This window comes from Lepisma saccharinum, chromosome 29, assembly GCF_977018435.1.
Source record: "Lepisma saccharinum chromosome 29, izLepSacc3.1, whole genome shotgun sequence".
NCBI lineage: Eukaryota > Metazoa > Arthropoda > Insecta > Zygentoma > Lepismatidae > Lepisma > Lepisma saccharinum.
Window position 1 is genome coordinate 9045066 of NC_139257.1, and position 19342 is coordinate 9064407.

Genomic DNA, 19342 nt, shown 5'->3' on the forward strand with positions numbered 1-19342 from the left:
CAGAGCAGACAATCTCTAAAGATGGACTGGCTACCCATCTGCTAGTTTTCGCCTCACGCGATACTTGTTACCGTACTTGTCGGTATACTCTTGTTCCCATAAGACATTGCGCAGAGCAGACAATCTCTAAAGATGGACTGGCTACCCATCTGCTAGTTTTCGCCTCACGCGATACTTGTTACCGTACTTGTCGGTATACTTTTGTTCCCATAAGACATTGCGCAGAGCAGACAATCTCTAAAGATGGACTGGCTACCCATCTGCTAGTTTTCGCCTCACGCGATACTTGTTACCGTACTTGTCGGTATACTTTTGTTCCCATAAGACATTGCGCAGAGCAGACAATCTCTAAAGATGGACTGGCTACCCATCTGCTAGTTTTCGCCTCACGCGATACTTGTTACCGTACTTGTCGGTATACTTTTGTTCCCATAAGACATTGCGCAGAGCAGACAATCTAAAAAAGATGGACGAGCAAATTGAAGAACGTTGTAGGAGAATTACTGCTGTTATTAAAAATAAAAGAGAAAAGTATGATCTAGGAATTGGCTCGAAAGAAAATATGATAATCAATGCGTAATGAACAAGCTTTTTACATGAGACTAGCAGGATTCATTCATTAGAAAAAAAATATTTTGTTCAACTAAATATAACAAACATTTAATACGCTAGTAATAATAAAGATTTTTCATTATTGGCTAATCATATTTGTCACGTATAAATATCATCGCTTTGCACAAATACCTAAATATTAATGAACTGAACACGAATGCACATCATCTCTGTTACTTTTTTCTTTTATCGAGAAGCGAATTCAATTATTCGTACCTTATTGGTTTTAGCTATTATACCAGCTCTACACCAAGTGTCTTAAAAATAAGTCATGCATGTAACATGATACAGTTACATGACATTAGAAATTTTGAATAGATACAGTTTTCATATATCTACATCAATATCATGAAAAAATCTAAAAATGATAAATACAATTGTTACATCTGGTGACGATATTAAAGAGGATAAAGAAGTTGGGACAGATATTCCTTTTTTTTAGAGTCTTGAATAAGATCTCCCTTTGATTGGTATAAAGTGGACATTGAAATATATGGTATGCCCAAATGAAAAGGAGACTACGGTTATATCTAAAAAATATTATATTACAGAATATTTGCATTACATAATATGTGAATTACAATTAATGTCTAACATGATACCCACACATAATTGCCATTGATATTGATGCTCTGATCCCAGCGCATAGGAAGGGAGTGGATGGCTTCAGTGTAGAAACTCCTGGGTAGCTTACTGATCCAGTTTTCCATGGTGTTCTGCCTTCATTGCCACAGGTGAACCGTTGACTTTTCAGTGATTGTTTTAAGTGGCCGAAGATATGGGAGTCACATGGGGAAATATCGGGGCTGTACGGAGGATGTGTGAGGACTTCCCATTGAAATGTTCCCAGCAGGTTGAGGGTCTTCTTTACCACATGCGGCCTAGCGTTGTCCTGGAACAGCACTATCCCCTTCGAGAGCTTATCTCTGCAGTTGTTTTTGATGGCCTGTTTAAGCCTCAGCAACGTGTTGCAGAACCGCCAGTCGATGAGTAGAGAATGCTCACCTTCTGTGCGAAGAAATTGGATTACAGCTCTCTGCGCTGATCTGGAGGAATCCATAATGCATTCGTCCGCGCAAAACAACTTTTGCCAACTGAGGAAACAGCAGTCGAAGCCGTTCGCTACACCTGCAAACTGGGACAAACACGGTGCCATCTATCGGCAAACATATTTACCTTCTTCGATTAGATACAACGCAGCTACAGCAAAGGTCTTCTTTTCATTTGGGCATACCTTATATAACACGATGAGCATCTTCCTGATCTAAATTGCACTTGCACATAGGTCAATTAACTAAATTAATTTTATATAAATGGTAATTTAAACGTATGTGACCTGATCTCAATCTTAGTATAAAACTAAAAACTTTCTGGGTATACTAATTGTATAAAACCACGGAGTCTTATTGTTTAAATTTAGTACATTTTTATATGAATGGCCCATATATGAATTATTTTTGATTAACCCATATCTTCCAATCTTGTTTAATTTTGTTTATAACTCTTGGTAACATATTTGTATATGATAATAATATATTCGTTTGTAAAGGGTTTGACAATTCGTCCGGGAGACCGAAGTCCTCAGTTCGAGGTGCCAAACAACTCTACCGCTGGTCCGTAGGTTCAGGGTTTCGCGGCCGCCCGATTGGACGGTCGTCGGTCCTTGGTTCGCGTCTCCGGTTTAAGAAACACGATTCCTACCACCAGCTAACGGTTTAATTCCAGGTTCGTGTCACCGGGTCGGTTATTTACACCTCCGGCGGTAAGCCCCGTCGTGCATAAAGTGGTGCTGTTATTCATTTATAGCAATAATAATAATAGTTGTTGTAATAATAGAAAACTATAACCCTTCTGGTCAATGGAGACAAGCTATACAGCTTCAAACTCAGGACTAAAACCAAAAATATTGACCATACGAGGATATACATCTATACATATATATAAATGAATCAAGAACACCTGTAGGATAACGAATATATACGTGTATTCGGCAAAAATAAACACAACAATGATAATATAACCCTTTACATATCCCCTCGCTCTCATTCAATCATGCACTCACACACACACGCTGCAGGGGTGAACACAATACACCATTACATGATAAAATATCTAACCGCCTCTTTGGTTTATTTTCCGTGTACCTTCGAATATTTGAGATTTCTATTAGCCCCTTAGGCTTGCTTTCAATGTAAATAAGCGCGGCCAGCACTCTGTCACGTATGAGACGCGATTAGCTAGGCGTCATAGTTTCCAAAAGTAAATAATAATTGACTTTACACTTGTTAAGGCACTACTATGCAAAAAGAATAAGCATACAGTAAATGAGTGACAAGAGGAAATTAACTTGATTACAAGTACACGATTGCTGATAATACAAACGACTGTAATATAAACTAGGATATATTAAAAATAATTAAGTCGGCTATACTAATTAGTACCTAGCTTTTCTGATACCTATATATATATATATCAAAGAGCTGGTAAAAAGTTAAAACAAACCTATAATTAATCATATAAATACTCGGCGCGAGAATAGGAAAAACAATAACAAATCGTAGGTCTTTACGTTTATAGAATTTCGAAGGGTGAGCGAAATAGGTTCTTAATTTTTGAAGATTTATAGTACATGTGATTGGATTGGCCAAAATAATTAGTAATTGCAGGCAACATTGTTCTATTTCATCTCGCTTTGTCTTATGACGAACCAGTGGCGACGTAGGTGGACAAATGTTCACTCTCACACATGAAGAGATAACTGGAGGATACTATACCGAGTCATTGGCGGCGTGGTCCTCGCTGAGGTCAACGGTCCTCGTTGCGGCGTCCCGACGACACTCGTGGCTATGCCAGTCTGTCCTCCTGGCGGACGGAAACTGTCTCTTCGACTTCGACGTAACATTCATTTTTCTTCCCCTTTTCCATCGCGGCGACGAAGATGGGCGGAAAAAGCACCTCGCTTCCATCTGTCTGCTCGGGGCGTTGCATCCGATCGTGGCTTCAATGGCCGTTCGCGGATACGCAGGGCGTCGGGTCGTCTAAGGGCTGACGTCGTTTCATCTATCTCTTTTCTCTATCTCTTCTCCTTTTCTCGGCGTAACATCCGTCTCTCCGTTGTGGTACTGTCGTCTCTCACCTGGGTTGGCAATGCGAGTTGTCGCTGCGGCGTGGCTTTCATCTCAGACACCGTTATGCAAGCGTCGTGGTGCGGTTCTCTTGACTTAAGGCGTCGTATAGTTAAGCAAGGGTCGTGGCTTCTTCTCTTGGCTTCATGGCAGCAGTAATCGGAAACCCGAAGATCCCGTCCCTCTCGTAGCTTTCAGTCGCCCATATTTATTCAATGTCCCTCCTTGCAAAAAAGGGAAAAACACAACTGGAGCACGTGAAACACGTAATTAATACGGCCTCAATTCCTGGCACTGTCACTGTGATCACCACTCACGACAATTAACACGACGCTGTCGAAAAGTTAAAACAAAGCAAAGCTCCGTATCTCGCGCAAAGTGACGCGGAGATGGTGTTCGGTCTGGTTATGGCGCTAAACTGTGTCGGTCCTCTGGAGTCCAGGGGTATTTAAGGAAATCTTGAAACTTCAAAAATCAACCGCCTCGAAGTTCGTTAGCTTAGAAAAAATGCTGGACGGTGGTCCTTCCTCCAGCCTCGTTGTCTACTTGGGGGGTTTGGGGGTGAAGAAAAAAAAAACAGAGCAGCCCTCACACGTGTTGCGAAAGAACTTCCCCTCGGTCGGCAACTTGGACGTTCTTCCTATTGCTGGACAAGTAAAAGTCACCCTTAGTCAAAATTCCACAAGTCGGTATTGTTTTCCGACCCTCGCCGTCTAGAACCGAAAATCCAAGAAAAGCCAAAAAGCACAACTGGCTACAGAAAGTTGTTAAGAGTATTTACGAATTTCTAAAATACACTCACATAAACTACAAAAAGACTGGTGACAAAAGTAATTGTCATACGTTCTGTGATCCATTATTCTTGCTTCTTTAGCATTTTTATCTGCCACTTCATTATAATGGAACCCTGAATGTGCTGGGCTGGTATATATATGCAAAATAAATTGTCCTTCCCTCTGTAGATAACTTATCATATAATTATGTAAAGCACCAATGCTGATGTCTTATATAACTTTTTATATGAAGATTGTACACTGTATAAATACTTTTAGCATCTGTTAATATTAGTTAGTATCCTATTTCTCTGGAATATTATTAATGTAAATCAATGCACGATATATTCCATATGCTTCTGCCGAGAAAATGGAACACTCCCCAGGTAGTCTAAACTTTTTAATATTTCCATTAGAAGAGTCAATAAAATCACATCCTACTTCTTCTTTACTTTTTGATGCATCTGTGTATATGAATCTATAATTCTCCCAATTTCGTAAATGTCATTGAATATTTGCATAACTTGTTAATGAAACATTGCTTACTGGTATTTGATCATATGAAATTTCATAAATTGGATGTTTGCTATGCGTTAGTATGGTTGAAAACAAATCTTGAAATTCTCTCTTATGTACATTTTAGGAAAGGTGAATATTGTTCCTTTATTTTATTCTCTTGATATAAAATCCATTGTTCTTGCATAAGTTTATTTACTGGGGGTTCTTGTATTATTTCCCAGCACTTGAAACAAAAATTTATTTGTAATCCATTTGCATCTATACTTAAAAGATTTCTCTACGGTTTCTAAATAAACTCCTACATTGGGAGCTGAATATTCATGAGTCCCAATGATCTCCTCAATACTTTTCTTTAAACTATCTATCTTGCATATAATTCTTTCTGTAGCATTGCCATATATGTTGCATCCGTATTCTAGCTTAGGCCTAAAAAAAGGTTTTGTAAAATAACAGCATTATTCTTGGGTGAGCACCCCAATTAGTATTTGCTAAAATCTTTAGCATGTTGAACATTTTTTCACCTTTAGCTTGTAAATACCTTATATGATTTATCCACGTCAATTTTCTATCAAAATTAATTTGTAAATCTTTTATTTTATTTTGAAATGGAATATCAGCAATTTGTGTCTGTAACTGATCTTGGAATCACATTTGACAAAGCTTTAAATTTCCAGACACACATCCTCAGTGAAGCGCACAGAAACCTAGGATTAGTGATGAGAATATGTAGCCAGTTTAAGTAAAAAGAAACCTTTTTGCTACTTTACTATACGTTTGTCAGATCAAAACTTGAATATGCCTCAGTCGCAAGTAACTGTAACTCTATCTATCTAAATCAAGTAACTGTAACTCAGTTACATTACTAACGCAAGTAACTGTAACTCTGTTAACTTTCTAAAGTAAGTAACTGTAACTCTGCTCTTATCTTTCAAAGCAAGTAACAGTAATTGTAACTGTAACTCTGTTACATTTAAAGCAAACAACTGCAACTGTAACTCTGTTACTTTTCAAAGCAAGTAACTGTAGCTCTGTTACTTTTAAAGCAAGTAACTGTAACTGTATCTCTGCTATCTTTTTAAAGCAAGTAACACTAACTGTAACTGTAACTCTGCTACATTTAAATCAAATAACTGTAACTGTAACTCTGTTACTTTTTCAAATCAAGTAACTGTAACTCTGTTACGTTTCTAAAGCAAGTAACTGTAACTGCAACTCTGTTACTTTTTAAAGCAAATAACTGCAACTGTAACTCTGTTGCTTTTTAAAGCAAGTAACAGTAACTGTAACTGAGCTACATTTAAAGCAAATAACTGCAACTGTAACTCTGTTGCTTTTTAAAGCAAGTAACTGTAACTGTAACTCTTTTATCTTTTTAAAGCAAGTAACACTAACTGTAACTGTAACTCTGCTACATTTAAAGCAAGTAACTGTAACTGTAACTCTGTTACTTTTTAAAGCAAGTAACTGTCACTGTAACTCTTTTATCTTTTAAAGCAAGTAACACTAACTTTAACTGTAACTGTAACTCTGTAACTTTTTAAAGTAATTAACTGTAACTGTAACTCTTTTATCTTCTTAAAGCAAGTAACACTAACTGTAACTGTAACTCTGCTACATTTAAAGCAAATAACTGTAACTCTGTTACTTTTTAAAGCAAGTAACTGTAACTGTAACTCTTTTATCTTTTTAAAGCAAGTAACACTAACTGTAACTGTAACTCTGCTACATTTAAAGCAAATAACTGTAACTGTAACTCTGTTACTTTTTCAAATCAAGTAACTGTAACTCTGTTACGTTTCTAAAGCAAGTAACTGTAACTTGTAACCCTTTAATCTTTTTAAAGCAAGTAACATTAACTGTAACTGTAACTCTGCTACATTTAAAGCAAATAACTGTAACTGAAACTCTGTTTCTTTTTCAAATCAAGTAACTGTAACTCTGTTACGTTTTTAAAGCAAGTAACTGTAACTGTAACTCTTTTATCTTTTTAAAGCAAGTAACACTAACTGTAACTGTAACTCTGCTACAGTTAAAGCAAATAACTGTAACTGTAACTCTGTTACTTTTTCAAATCAAGTAACTGTAACTCTGTTACGTTTCTAAAGCAAGTAACTGTAACTGTAAATCTGTTACTTTTTAAATCAAATAACTACAACTGTAACTCTGTTGCTTTTTAAAGCAAGTAACAGTAACTGTAACTCTTTTATCTTTTTAAAGCAAGTAACACTAACTGTAACTGTAACTCTGCTACATTTAAAGCAAATAACTGTAACTGTAACTATGTTACTTTTTAAAGCAAGTAACTGTAACTGTAACTCTGTTACTTTTTAAAGCAAATAACTGCAACTGTAACTCTGTTGCTTCTTAAAGCAAGTAACTGTAACTGTAGCTCTTTTATCTTTTTAAAGCAAGTAACATTAACTGTAACTGTAGCTCTGCTACATTTAAAGCAAATAACTGCAACTGTTACTCTGTTGCTTTTTAAAGCAAGTAACAGTAACTGTAACTCTTTTATCTTTTTAAAGCAAGTAATATTAACTGTAACTGTAACTCTGCTACATTTAAAGCAAATAACTGTAACTGTAACTTTGTTAATTTTTCAAATCAAGTAACTGTAACTCTGTTACGTTTCTAAAGCAAATAACTGTAATTGTAACTCTGTTACTTTTTAAAGCAAATAACTGCAACTGTAACTCTGTTTCTTTTTAAAGCAAGTAACGGTAACTGTAACTCTTTTATCTTTTTAAAGCAAGTAACACTAACTGTAACTGTAACTCTGCTACATTTAAAGCAAATAACTGCAACTGTAACTCTGTTACTTTTTAAAGCAAATAACTGCAACTGTAACTCTGTTGCTTTTTAAAGCAAGTAACAGTAACTGTAACTCTGCTACATTTAAAGCAAATAACTGCAACTGTAACTCTGTTGCTTTTTAAAGCAAGTAACTGTAACTGTAACTCTTTTATCTTTTTAAAGCAAGTAACACTAACTGTAACTGTAACTGTAACTCTGTTACTTTTTATAGCGAGTAACTGTAACTGTAACTCTTTTATCTTTTAAAGCAAGTAACACTAACTGTAACTGTAACTCTGCTACATTTAAAGCAAGTAAATGTAACTGTAACTCTGTAACTTTTTAAAGTAAGTAACTGTAACTGTAACTCTTTTATCTTTTTAAAGCAAGTAACACTAACTGTAACTGTAACTCTGCTACATTTAAAGCAAGTATCTGTAACTGTAACTCTGTTACTTTTTCAAATCAAGTAACTGTAACTCTGTTACGTTTCTAAAGCAAGTAACTGTAACTGTAACTCTTTTATCTTTTTAAAGCAAGTAACACTAACTGTAACTGTAACTCTGCTACATTTAAAGCAAGTATCTGTAACTCTGTTACTTTTTAAAGCAAGTAACTGTAACTGTAACTCTTTTATCTTTTTAAAGCAAGTAACACTAACTGTAACTGTAACTCTGCTACATTTAAAGCAAATAACTGTAACGGTAACTCTGTTACTTTTTCAAATCAAGTAACTGTAACTCTGTTACGTTTCTAAAGCAAGTAACTGTAACTGTAACTCTTTTATCTTTTTAAAGCAAGTAACACTAACTGTAACTGTAACTCTGCTACATTTAAAGCAAATAACTGTAACTGTAACTCTGTTACTTTTTCAAATCAAGTAACTGTAACTCTGTTACTTTTCTAAAGCAAGTAACTGTAACTCTTTTATCTTTTTAAAGCAAGTAACACTAACTGTAACTGTAACTCTGCTACAGTTAAAGCAAATAACTGTAACTGTAACTCTGTTAATTTTTCAAATCAAGTAACTGTAACACTGTTACGTTTCTAAAGCAAGTAACTGTAACTGTAATTCTGTTACTTTTTAAATCAAATAACTGCAACTGTAACTCTGTTGCTTTTTAAAGCAAGTAACAGTAACTGTAACTCTTTTATCTTTTTAAAGCAAGTAAGAATAACTGTAACTGTAACTCTGCTACATTTAAAGCAAATAACTGTAACTGTAACTATGTTACTTTTTAAAGCAAGTAATTGTAACTGTAACTCTGTTACTTTTTAAAGCAAATAACTGCAACTGTAACTCTGTTCCTTCTTAAAGCAAGTAACTGTAACTGTAACTGTAACTCTTTTATCTTTTTAAAGCAAGTAACACTAACTGTAACTGTAACTGTGCTACATTTAAAGCAAATAACTGCAACTACAACTCTGTTGCTTTTTAAAGCAAGTAACAGTAACTGTCACTCTTTTATCTTTTTAAAGCAAGTAATATTAACTGTAACTGTAACTCTGCTACATTTAAAGCAAATAACTGTAACTGTAACTCTGTTAATTTTTCAAATCAAGTAACTGTAACTCTGTTACGCTTCTAAAGCAAGTAACTGTAATTGTAACTCTGTTTCTTTTTAAAGCAAATAACTGCAACTGTAACTCTGTTGCTTTTTTAAGCAAGTAACGGTAACTGTAACTCTTTTATCTTTTTAAAGCAAGTAACACTAACTGTAACTGTAACTGTGCTACATTTAAAGCAAATAACTGCAACTGTAACTCTGTTACTTTTTAAAGCAAATAACTGCAACTGTAACTCTGTTGCTTTTTAAAGCAAGTAACAGTAACTGTAACTCTGCTACATTTAAAGCAAATAACTGCAACTGTAACTCTGTTACTTTTTAAAGCAAGTAACTGTAACTGTAACTCTGTTACTTTTTAAAGCAAGTAACTGTAACTGTAACTCTTTTATCTTTTAAAGCAAGTAACACTAACTGTAACTGTAACTCTGCTACATTGAAAGCAAGTAACTGTAACTGTAACTCTGTAACTTTTTAAAGTAAGTAACTGTAACTGTAACTCTTTTATCTTCTTAAAGCAAGTAACACTAACTGTAACTGTAACTCTGCTACATTTGAAGCAAATAACTGTAACTGTAACTCTGTTACTTTTTAAAGCAAGTAACTGTAACTCTTTTATCTTTTTAAAGCAAGTAACACTAACTGCAACTGTAACTCTGCTACATTTAAAGCAAGTGTCTGTAACTCTGTTACTTTTTAAAGCAAGTAACTGTAACTGTAACTCTTTTATCTTTTTAAAGCAAGTAACACTAACTGTAACTGTCACTCTGCTACATTTAAAGCAAATAACTGTAACTGTAACTCTGTTACTTTTTCAAATCAAGTAACTGTAACTTTGTTACGTTACTAAAGCAAGTAACTGTAACTCTTTTATCTTTTTAAAGCAAGTAACACCAACTGTAACTGTAACTCTGCTACAGTTAAAGCAAATAACTGTAACTGTAACTCTGTTACTTTTTCAAATCAAGTAACTGTAAATCTGTTACGTTTCTAAAGCAAGTAACTGTAACTGTAATTCTGTTACTTTTTAAATCAAATAACTGCAACTGTAACTCTGTTGCTTTCTAAAGCAAGTAACAGTAACTGTAACTCTTTTATCTTTTTAAAGCAAGTAACACTAACTGTAACTGTAACTCTGCTACATTTAAAGCAAATAACTGTAACTGTAACTATGTTACTTTTTAAAGCAAATAACTGTAACTGTAACTCTGTTACTTTTTCAAATCAAGTAACTGTAACTCTGTTACGTTTCTAAAGCAAGTAACTGTAACTGTAACTGTAACTCTTTTATCTTCTTAAAGCAAGTAACACTAACTGTAACTGTAACTCTGCTACATTTAAAGCAAATAACTGCAACTGTAACTCTGTTGCTTTTTAAAGCCAGTAACAGTAACTGTAACTCTCTTATCTTTTTAAAGCAAGTAATATTAACTGTAACTGTAACTCTGCTACATTTAAAGCAAATAACTGTAACTGTAACTCTGTTAATTTTTTCAAATCAAGTAACTGTAACTCTGTTACGTTTCTAAAGCAAGTAACTGTAATTGTAACTCTGTTACTTTTTAAAGCAAATAACTGCAACTGTAACTCTGTTGCTTTTTTAAGCAAGTAACGGTAACTGTAACTCTTTTATCTTTTTAAAGCAAGTAACACTAACTGTAACTGTAACTCTGCTACATTTAAAGCAAATAACTGCAACTGTAACTCTGTTACTTTTTAAAGCAAAAAACTGCAACTGTAACTCTGTTGCTTTTTAAAGCAAGTAACAGTAACTGTAACTCTGCTACATTTAAAGCAAATAACTGCAACTGTAACTCTGTTACTTTTTAAAGCAAGTAACTGTAACTGTAACTCTGTTACTTTTTAAAGCAAGTAACTGTAACTGTAACTCTTTTATCTTTTAAAGCAAGTAACACTAACTGTAACTGTAACTCTGCTACATTGAAAGCAAGTAACTGTAACTGTAACTCTGTAACTTTTTAAAGTAAGTAACTGTAACTGTAACTCTTTTATCTTCTTAAAGCAAGTAACACTAACTGTAACTGTAACTCTGTTACTTTTTAAAGCAAGTAACTGTAACTCTTTTATCTTTTTAAAGCAAGTAACACTAACTGCAACTGTAACTCTGCTACATTTAAAGCAAGTATCTGTAACTCTGTTACTTTTTAAAGCAAGTAACTGTAACTGTAACTCTTTTATCTTTTTAAAGCAAGTAACACTAACTGTAACTGTCACTCTGCTACATTTAAAGCAAATAACTGTAACTGTAACTCTGTTACTTTTTCAAATCAAGTAACTGTAACTTTGTTACGTTACTAAAGCAAGTAACTGTAACTCTTTTATCTTTTTAAAGCAAGTAACACCAACTGTAACTGTAACTCTGCTACAGTTAAAGCAAATAACTGTAACTGTAACTCTGTTACTTTTTCAAATCAAGTAACTGTAAATCTGTTACGTTTCTAAAGCAAGTAACTGTAACTGTAATTCTGTTACTTTTTAAATCAAATAACTGCAACTGTAACTCTGTTGCTTTTTAAAGCAAGTAACAGTAACTGTAACTCTTTTATCTTTTTAAAGCAAGTAACACTAACTGTAACTGTAACTCTGCTACATTTAAAGCATATAACTGTAACTGTAACTATGTTACTTTTTAAAGCAAATAACTGTAACTGTAACTCTGTTACTTTTTCAAATCAAGTAACTGTAACTCTGTTACGTTTCTAAAGCAAGTAACTGTAACTGTAACTGTAACTCTTTTATCTTCTTAAAGCAAGTAACACTAACTGTAACTGTAACTCTGCTACATTTAAAGCAAATAACTGCAACTGTAACTCTGTTGCTTTTTAAAGCCAGTAACAGTAACTGTAACTCTCTTATCTTTTTAAAGCAAGTAATATTAACTGTAACTGTAACTCTGCTACATTTAAAGCAAATAACTGTAACTGTAACTCTGTTAATTTTTTCAAATCAAGTAACTGTAACTCTGTTACGTTTCTAAAGCAAGTAACTGTAATTGTAACTCTGTAACTTTTTAAAGCAAATAACTGCAACTGTAACTCTGTTTCTTTTTAAAGCAAGTAACGGTAACTGTAACTCTTTTATCTTTTTAAAGCAAGTAACACTAACTGTAACTGTAACTCTGCTACATTTAAAGCAAATAACTGCAACTGTAACTCTGTTACTTTTTAAAGCAAATAACTGCAACTGTAACTCTGTTGCTTTTTAAAGCAAGTAACAGTAACTGTAACTCTGCTACATTTAAAGCAAATAACTGCAACTGTAACTCTGTTGCTTTTTAAAGCAAGTAACTGTAACTGTAACTCTTTTATCATTTAAAGCAAGTAACACTAACTGTAACTGTAACTCTGCTACATTAAAAGCAAGTAACTGTAACTGTAACTCTGTAACTTTTTAAAGTAAGTAACTGTAACTCTTTTATCTTCTTAAAGCAAGTAACACTAACTGTAACTGTAACTCTGCTACATTTAGAGCAAATAACTGTAACTGTAACTCTGTTACTTTTTAAAGCAAGTAACTGTAACTGTAACTCTTTTATCTTTTTATAGCAAGTAACACTAACTGGAACTGTAACTCTGCTACATTTAAAGCAAGTATCTGTAACTCTGTTACTTTTTAAAGCAAGTAACTGTAACTGTAACTCTTTTATCTTTTTAAAGCAAGTAACACTAACTGTAACTGTAACTCTGCTACATTTAAAGCAAATAGCTGTAACTGTAACTCTGTTACTTTTTCAAATCAAGTAACTGTAACTCTGTTACGTTTCCAAAGCAAGTAACTGTAACTCTTTTATCTTTTTAAAGCAAGTAACACTAACTGTAACTGTAACTCTGGTACAGTTAAAGCAAATAACTGTAACTGTAACTCTGTTACTTTTTCAAATCAAGTAACTGTAACTCTGTTACGTTTCTAAAGCAAGTAACTGTAACTGTAATTCTGTTACTTTTTAAATCAAATAACTGCAACTGTAACTCTGTTGCTTTTTAATGCAAGTAACAGTAACTGTAACTCTTTTATCTTTATAAAGCAAGTAACACTAACTGTAACTGTAACTCTGCTACATTTAAAGCAAATTACTGTAACTGTAACTATGTTACTTTTTAAAGCAAGTAACTGTAACTGTAACTCTGTTACTTTTTAAAGCAAATAACTGCAACTGTAACTCTGTTGCTTCTTAAAGCAAGTAACTGTAACTGTAACTGTAACTCTTTTATCTTTTTAAAGCAAGTAACACTAACTGTAACTGTAACTCTGCTACATTTAAAGCAAGTATCTGTAACTCTGTTACTTTTTAAAGCAAGTAAGAGTAACTGTAACTCTCTTATCTTTTTAAAGCAAGTAATATTAACTGTAACTGTAACTCTGCTACATTTAAAGAAAATAACTGTAACTGTAACTCTGTTAATTTTTCAAATCAAGTAACTGTAACTCTGTTACGTTTCTAAAGCAAGTAACTCTAATTGTAACTCTGTTACTTTTTAAAGCAAATAACTGCAACTGTAACTCTGTTGCTTTTTAAAGCAAGTAACGGTAACTGTAACTCTTTTATCTTTTTAAAGCAAGTAACACTAACTGTAACTGTAACTCTGCTACATTTAAAGCAAATAACTGCAACTGTAACTCTGTTACTTTTTAAAGCAAATAACTGCAACTGTAACTCTGTTGCTTTTTAAAGCAAGTAACAGTAACTGTAACTGAGCTACATTTAAAGCAAATAACTGCAACTGTAACTCTGTTGCTTTTTAAAGCAAGTAACTGTAACTGTAACTCTTTTATCTTTTAAAGCAAGTAACACTAACTGTAACTGTAACTCTGCTACATTTAAAGCAAGTAACTGTAACTGTAACTCTGTTACTTTTTAAAGCAAGTAACTGTAACTGTAACTCTTTTATCTTTTAAAGCAAGTAACACTAACTGTAACTGTAACTCTGCTACATTTAAAGCAAGTAATTGTAACTGTAACTCTGTAACTTTTTAAAGTAAGTAACTGTAACTCTTTTATCTTCTTAAAGCAAGTAACACTAACTGTAACTCTGCTACATTTAAAGCAAGTAACTGTAACTGTAACTCTGTTACTTTTTAAAGCAAGTAACTGTAACTGTAACTCTTTTATCTTTTTAAAGCAAGTAACACTAACTGTAACTGTAACTCTGCTACATTTAAAGCAAGTATCTGTAACTCTGTTACTTTTTAAAGCAAGTAACTGTAACTGTAACTCTTTTATCTTTTTAAAGCAAGTAACACTAACTGTAACTGTAACTCTGCTACATTTAAAGCAAATAACTGTAACTGTAACTCTGTTACTTTTTCAAATCAAGTAACTGTAACTCTGTTACGTTTCTAAAGCAAGTAACTGTAACTCTTTTATCTTTTTAAAGCAAGTAACACTAACTGTAACTGTAACTCTGCTACAGTTAAAGCAAATAACTGTAACTGTAACTCTGTTACTTTTTCAAATCAAGTAACTGTAACTCTGTTACGTTTCTAAAGCAAGTAACTGTAACTGTAATTCTGTTACTTTTTAAATCAAATAACTGCAACTGTAACTCTGTTGCTTTTTAAAGCAAGTAACAGTAACTGTAACTGTAACTCTGCTACATTTAAAGCAAATAACTGCAACTGTAACTCTGTTGCTTTTTAAAGCAAGTAACAGTAACTGTAACTCTTTTATCTTTTTATAGCAAGTAACACTAACTGTAACTGTAACTCTGCTACATTTAAAGCAAATAACTGTAACTGTAACTAAGTTACTTTTTAAAGCAAGTAACTGTAACTGTAACTCTGTTACTTTTTAAAGCAAATAACTGCAACTGTAACTCTGTTGCCTCTTAAAGCAAGTAACTGTAACTGTAACTGTAACTCTTTTATCTTTTTAAAGCAAGTAACACTAACTGTAACTGTAACTCAGCTACATTTAAAGCAAATAACTGCAACTGTAACTCTGTTGCTTTTTAAAGCAAGTAACGGTAACTGTAACTCTTTTATCTTTTTATAGCAAGTAACACTAACTGTAACTGTAACTCTGCTACATTTAAAGCAAATAACTGTAACTGTAACTATGTTACTTTTTAAAGCAAGTAACTGTAACTGTAACTCTGTTACTTTTTAAAGCAAATAACTGCAACTGTAACTCTGTTGCCTCTTAAAGCAAGTAACTGTAACTGTAACTGTAACTCTTTTATCTTTTTAAAGCAAGTAACACTAACTGTAACTGTAACTCAGCTACATTTAAAGCAAATAACTGCAACTGTAACTCTGTTGCTTTTTAAAGCAAGTAACGGTAACTGTAACTCTTTTATCTTTTTATAGCAAGTAACACTAACTGTAACTGTAACTCTGCTACATTTAAAGCAAATAACTGTAACTGTAACTATGTTACTTTTTAAAGCAAGTAACTGTAACTGTAACTCTGTTACTTTTTAAAGCAAATAACTGCAACTGTAACTCTGTTGCCTCTTAAAGCAAGTAACTGTAACTGTAACTGTAACTCTTTTATCTTTTTAAAGCAAGTAACACTAACTGTAACTGTAACTCTGCTACATTTAAAGCAAATAACTGCAACTGTAACTCTGTTACTTTTTAAAGCAAGTAACTGTAACTGTAACTCTGTTACTTTTTAAAGCAAGTAACTGTAACTGTAACTCTGTTGCTTTTTAAAGCAAGTAACAGTAACTGTAACTGTAACTCTGCTACATTTAAAGCAAATAACTGCAACTGTAACTATGTTACTTTTTAAAGCAAGTAACTGTAACTGTAACTCTGTTACTTTTTAAAGCAAATAACTGCAACTGTAACTCTGTTGCCTCTTAAAGCAAGTAACTGTAACTGTAACTGTAACTCTTTTATCTTTTTAAAGCAAGTAACACTAACTGTAACTGTAACTCAGCTACATTTAAAGCAAATAACTGCAACTGTAACTCTGTTGCTTTTTAAAGCAAGTAACGGTAACTGTAACTCTTTTATCTTTTTATAGCAAGTAACACTAACTTTAACTGTAACTCTGCTACATTTAAAGCAAATAACTGTAACTGTAACTATGTTACTTTTTAAAGCAAGTAACTGTAACTGTAACTCTGTTACTTTTTAAAGCAAATAACTGCAACTGTAACTCTGTTGCCTCTTAAAGCAAGTAACTGTAACTGTAACTGTAACTCTTTTATCTTTTTAAAGCAAGTAACACTAACTGTAACTGTAACTCTGCTACATTTAAAGCAAATAACTGCAACTGTAACTCTGTTGCTTTTTAAAGCAAGTAACGGTAACTGTAACTCTTTTATCTTTTTATAGCAAGTAACACTAACTGTAACTGTAACTCTGCTACATTTAAAGCAAATAACTGTAACTGTAACTATGTTACTTTTTAAAGCAAGTAACGGTAACTGTAACTCTTTTATCTTTTTATAGCAAGTAACACTAACTGTAACTGTAACTCTGCTACATTTAAAGCAAATAACTGTAACTGTAACTATGTTACTTTTTAAAGCAAGTAACTGTAACTGTAACTCTGTTACTTTTTAAAGCAAATAACTGCAACTGTAACTCTGTTGCTTTTTAAAGCAAGTAACAGTAACTGTAACTGAGCTACTTCTTAAAGAGTATCTTTCCGAACACTGGCCTTTACTCCTGCCACAGTACTATAGAAGTCTTTACGATGAACCACTCACCTCTCCTCTGTCCTAAAGTCCTCACTCGAAAGAAGAACCCGTCTGGCCTGCCGTCAAAATCCTCGTTCGTGAGGACGAGGTTCACTGCTTCGTGGCCCGTCACAACCACGACCCGGTCCTTTCCTAGTTTCAGCCCGACCACAGGTCCGTATTTCCTAGCTAGGCTGTCCCAGACGAGGTGGTAGTAGCCCAGCTGCTGCCGTTCCCTTTTCAGCAAAGGGTAGTTTCCAACGACGGGCATCCACGGAGGGCCTGAGGGGAGAAATTTTAAATAGTAGCGCCCAGGGGCGCCGACTTGTAAAAATTATTGGGGGGGGAGGTCTCTGATCACTGAAATAAATTAATGAATGACTCACTCCCTCCCTTTTTTAAGTTTTGGCCTCAGTCTTCGGAATCTCCTAAAAGCACGAATTCCTCAAAAATTCAAAATTTTTATTCACAGTTCGAATGCAGAATATTAATTGTCCAATGATGGATATGTCACAAGTTTCGTCAACCATAATAGTAAAATATTCCCGACTTTTAATATCTGCTACCACGGAGCGGAAAACAGATCTCCCTTATACAGGATGAATGGTAATTCGAAAGGGGTAATACTAGAGTACATTTGCAACAAATTTGACCCTGCTCCGGGGGTCGGAAATCAGTGGGTTTCGAGTTATTGCAGTTTGTAGATTTTCGTGACATATTCAGACTTGCGACCAAAAAACTACTAATTGTGAAAAAACTACTACACCCTGGGCACTTAATCGACCCGTTGCTAACAACTGACGAATGAGTGACTACTCGAAAAAAAAAATCATGCCAAAAATTACCATACCCACAGAAATAAACAGTCATTGGAGCACACGTCATGAAGAAATTTGGAAATTATCGTTTAAATCGAAGAGGATTGCCCAAAAAAATGGTAACACACTTAACGTAAAAAATACGGAAAAAACATCCTCGTTTCATAAGCTCTCCAAAAAGATACAAATGTTGTCAACTGGCACACGGGTTGGGGGGAAAATCTGAATTAAAACCGGAGAAGGCGCGTTGTAGACTTCTTTGTAAAGTGAAAAGAAGTTGTCAATTGTGAGAAATAAATTAACGAAAATGAGTGAAGTAATAGTGTTATTTACCATTCTCATGATTCCAGGTTGTCAGAATTAACTGTTACAAAAACTACAAATCCTGTTCAAATTGCCTCCCCCCGTTACGTTTGCAAGCACGCAGCCTTCGGCGTACTTCAGATACAATCACTCGCGTTGACACACTGCCTGTTATGTATTGGGCGGCTTCCACAATCCTCTCTCTCAACTCTTCTTGCGAGTTCACTGGTGTACTGTAGACTAACTCTTTCATGTGACCCCAAATGTAAAAGTCGCAAGGCGTCAAATGCGATCTCGTCGCCGGCCAGGGTGTTGGGCCGCCTCGATCAATCCGTAGCATAGGATAATTGTCGTTCAGCCACAGTCGCACACCCCGGAAATATTGGGCTGGGCAGCCATCATGTTGGTAAATCATACCCCTTTTTGTGGCGAGCGGCACATTCTCCAGCAGCGTCGTCAATTCTTCCCTTAGGAAGTTTTCGTAGGTAATGCAGTTTAGGTTTTGTGGTAGAAAGATTGGCCCGATCACACACACAGAACCCAAAACGTGTCAATTGACACATATATAATTTGATTTCAATAACACGTTAACGTGCATAAACTGCAAACGATGCATCTTTTAGTGTGTCAAAATACACATAGGAATGTATTAAAGGGGATTTTTATGAGATGAAGTCCCGTGTGATGCACTAAAATGCATCAATTTGGAAGATCAGACCAGATCATTTCGAAGATAACAAAATTACACATTTAGCTGTGTCAATTGATGCATTAAAAGTGAAAATTTGTTATCTTCGAAATGATCTTGTCTGATTATTTTTCAAAATAATCCAGGATGATATTTTTATGGGCTAGAAAACTTTTTTATTCTGCTCAAACCCCCCCCCCCCCAAAGTCAAGCTCCAAGTTCAATTCTGTGCCCCCAAAGTTAGCGCTCAAGTTACGCACACATTTTACACCAAAATTTTGTAATCAGTTTTAAAAACTCTTACAGGTGGATGTGTGTGTATTGTGACTGTGTGTGTGTGTGTGTGTGTGTGTGTGTGTGTGTGTGTGTGTGTGTGAGAGAGAGAGAGTTAGTGCGTGAGGATACAGAGGATACATGTATGTAGACTAGTCTCCGTAAAATAAAAGTTTTTCTACGGTCACTATAACGGAAAATAACGGCCAAAAAAACAACTT

General features: G+C 34.2%; 1 protein-coding gene across 1 annotated transcript in view; it reads right to left on the minus strand.

The window, feature by feature from the left end:
• LOC145981193 (methyl farnesoate epoxidase-like) overlaps window positions 1-17334 on the minus strand; it is a 65018-nt gene extending 47684 nt beyond the window's left edge. Inside the window, exon 1 of the mRNA XM_083114315.1 lies at window positions 17070-17334. Within this exon, the coding sequence (XP_082970441.1) occupies window positions 17070-17310 (241 nt within the window). The 5' untranslated portion in view covers window positions 17311-17334. The remainder of the gene's footprint in view (window positions 1-17069) is intronic.
• Window positions 17335-19342: the final 2008 nt, after the last annotated feature.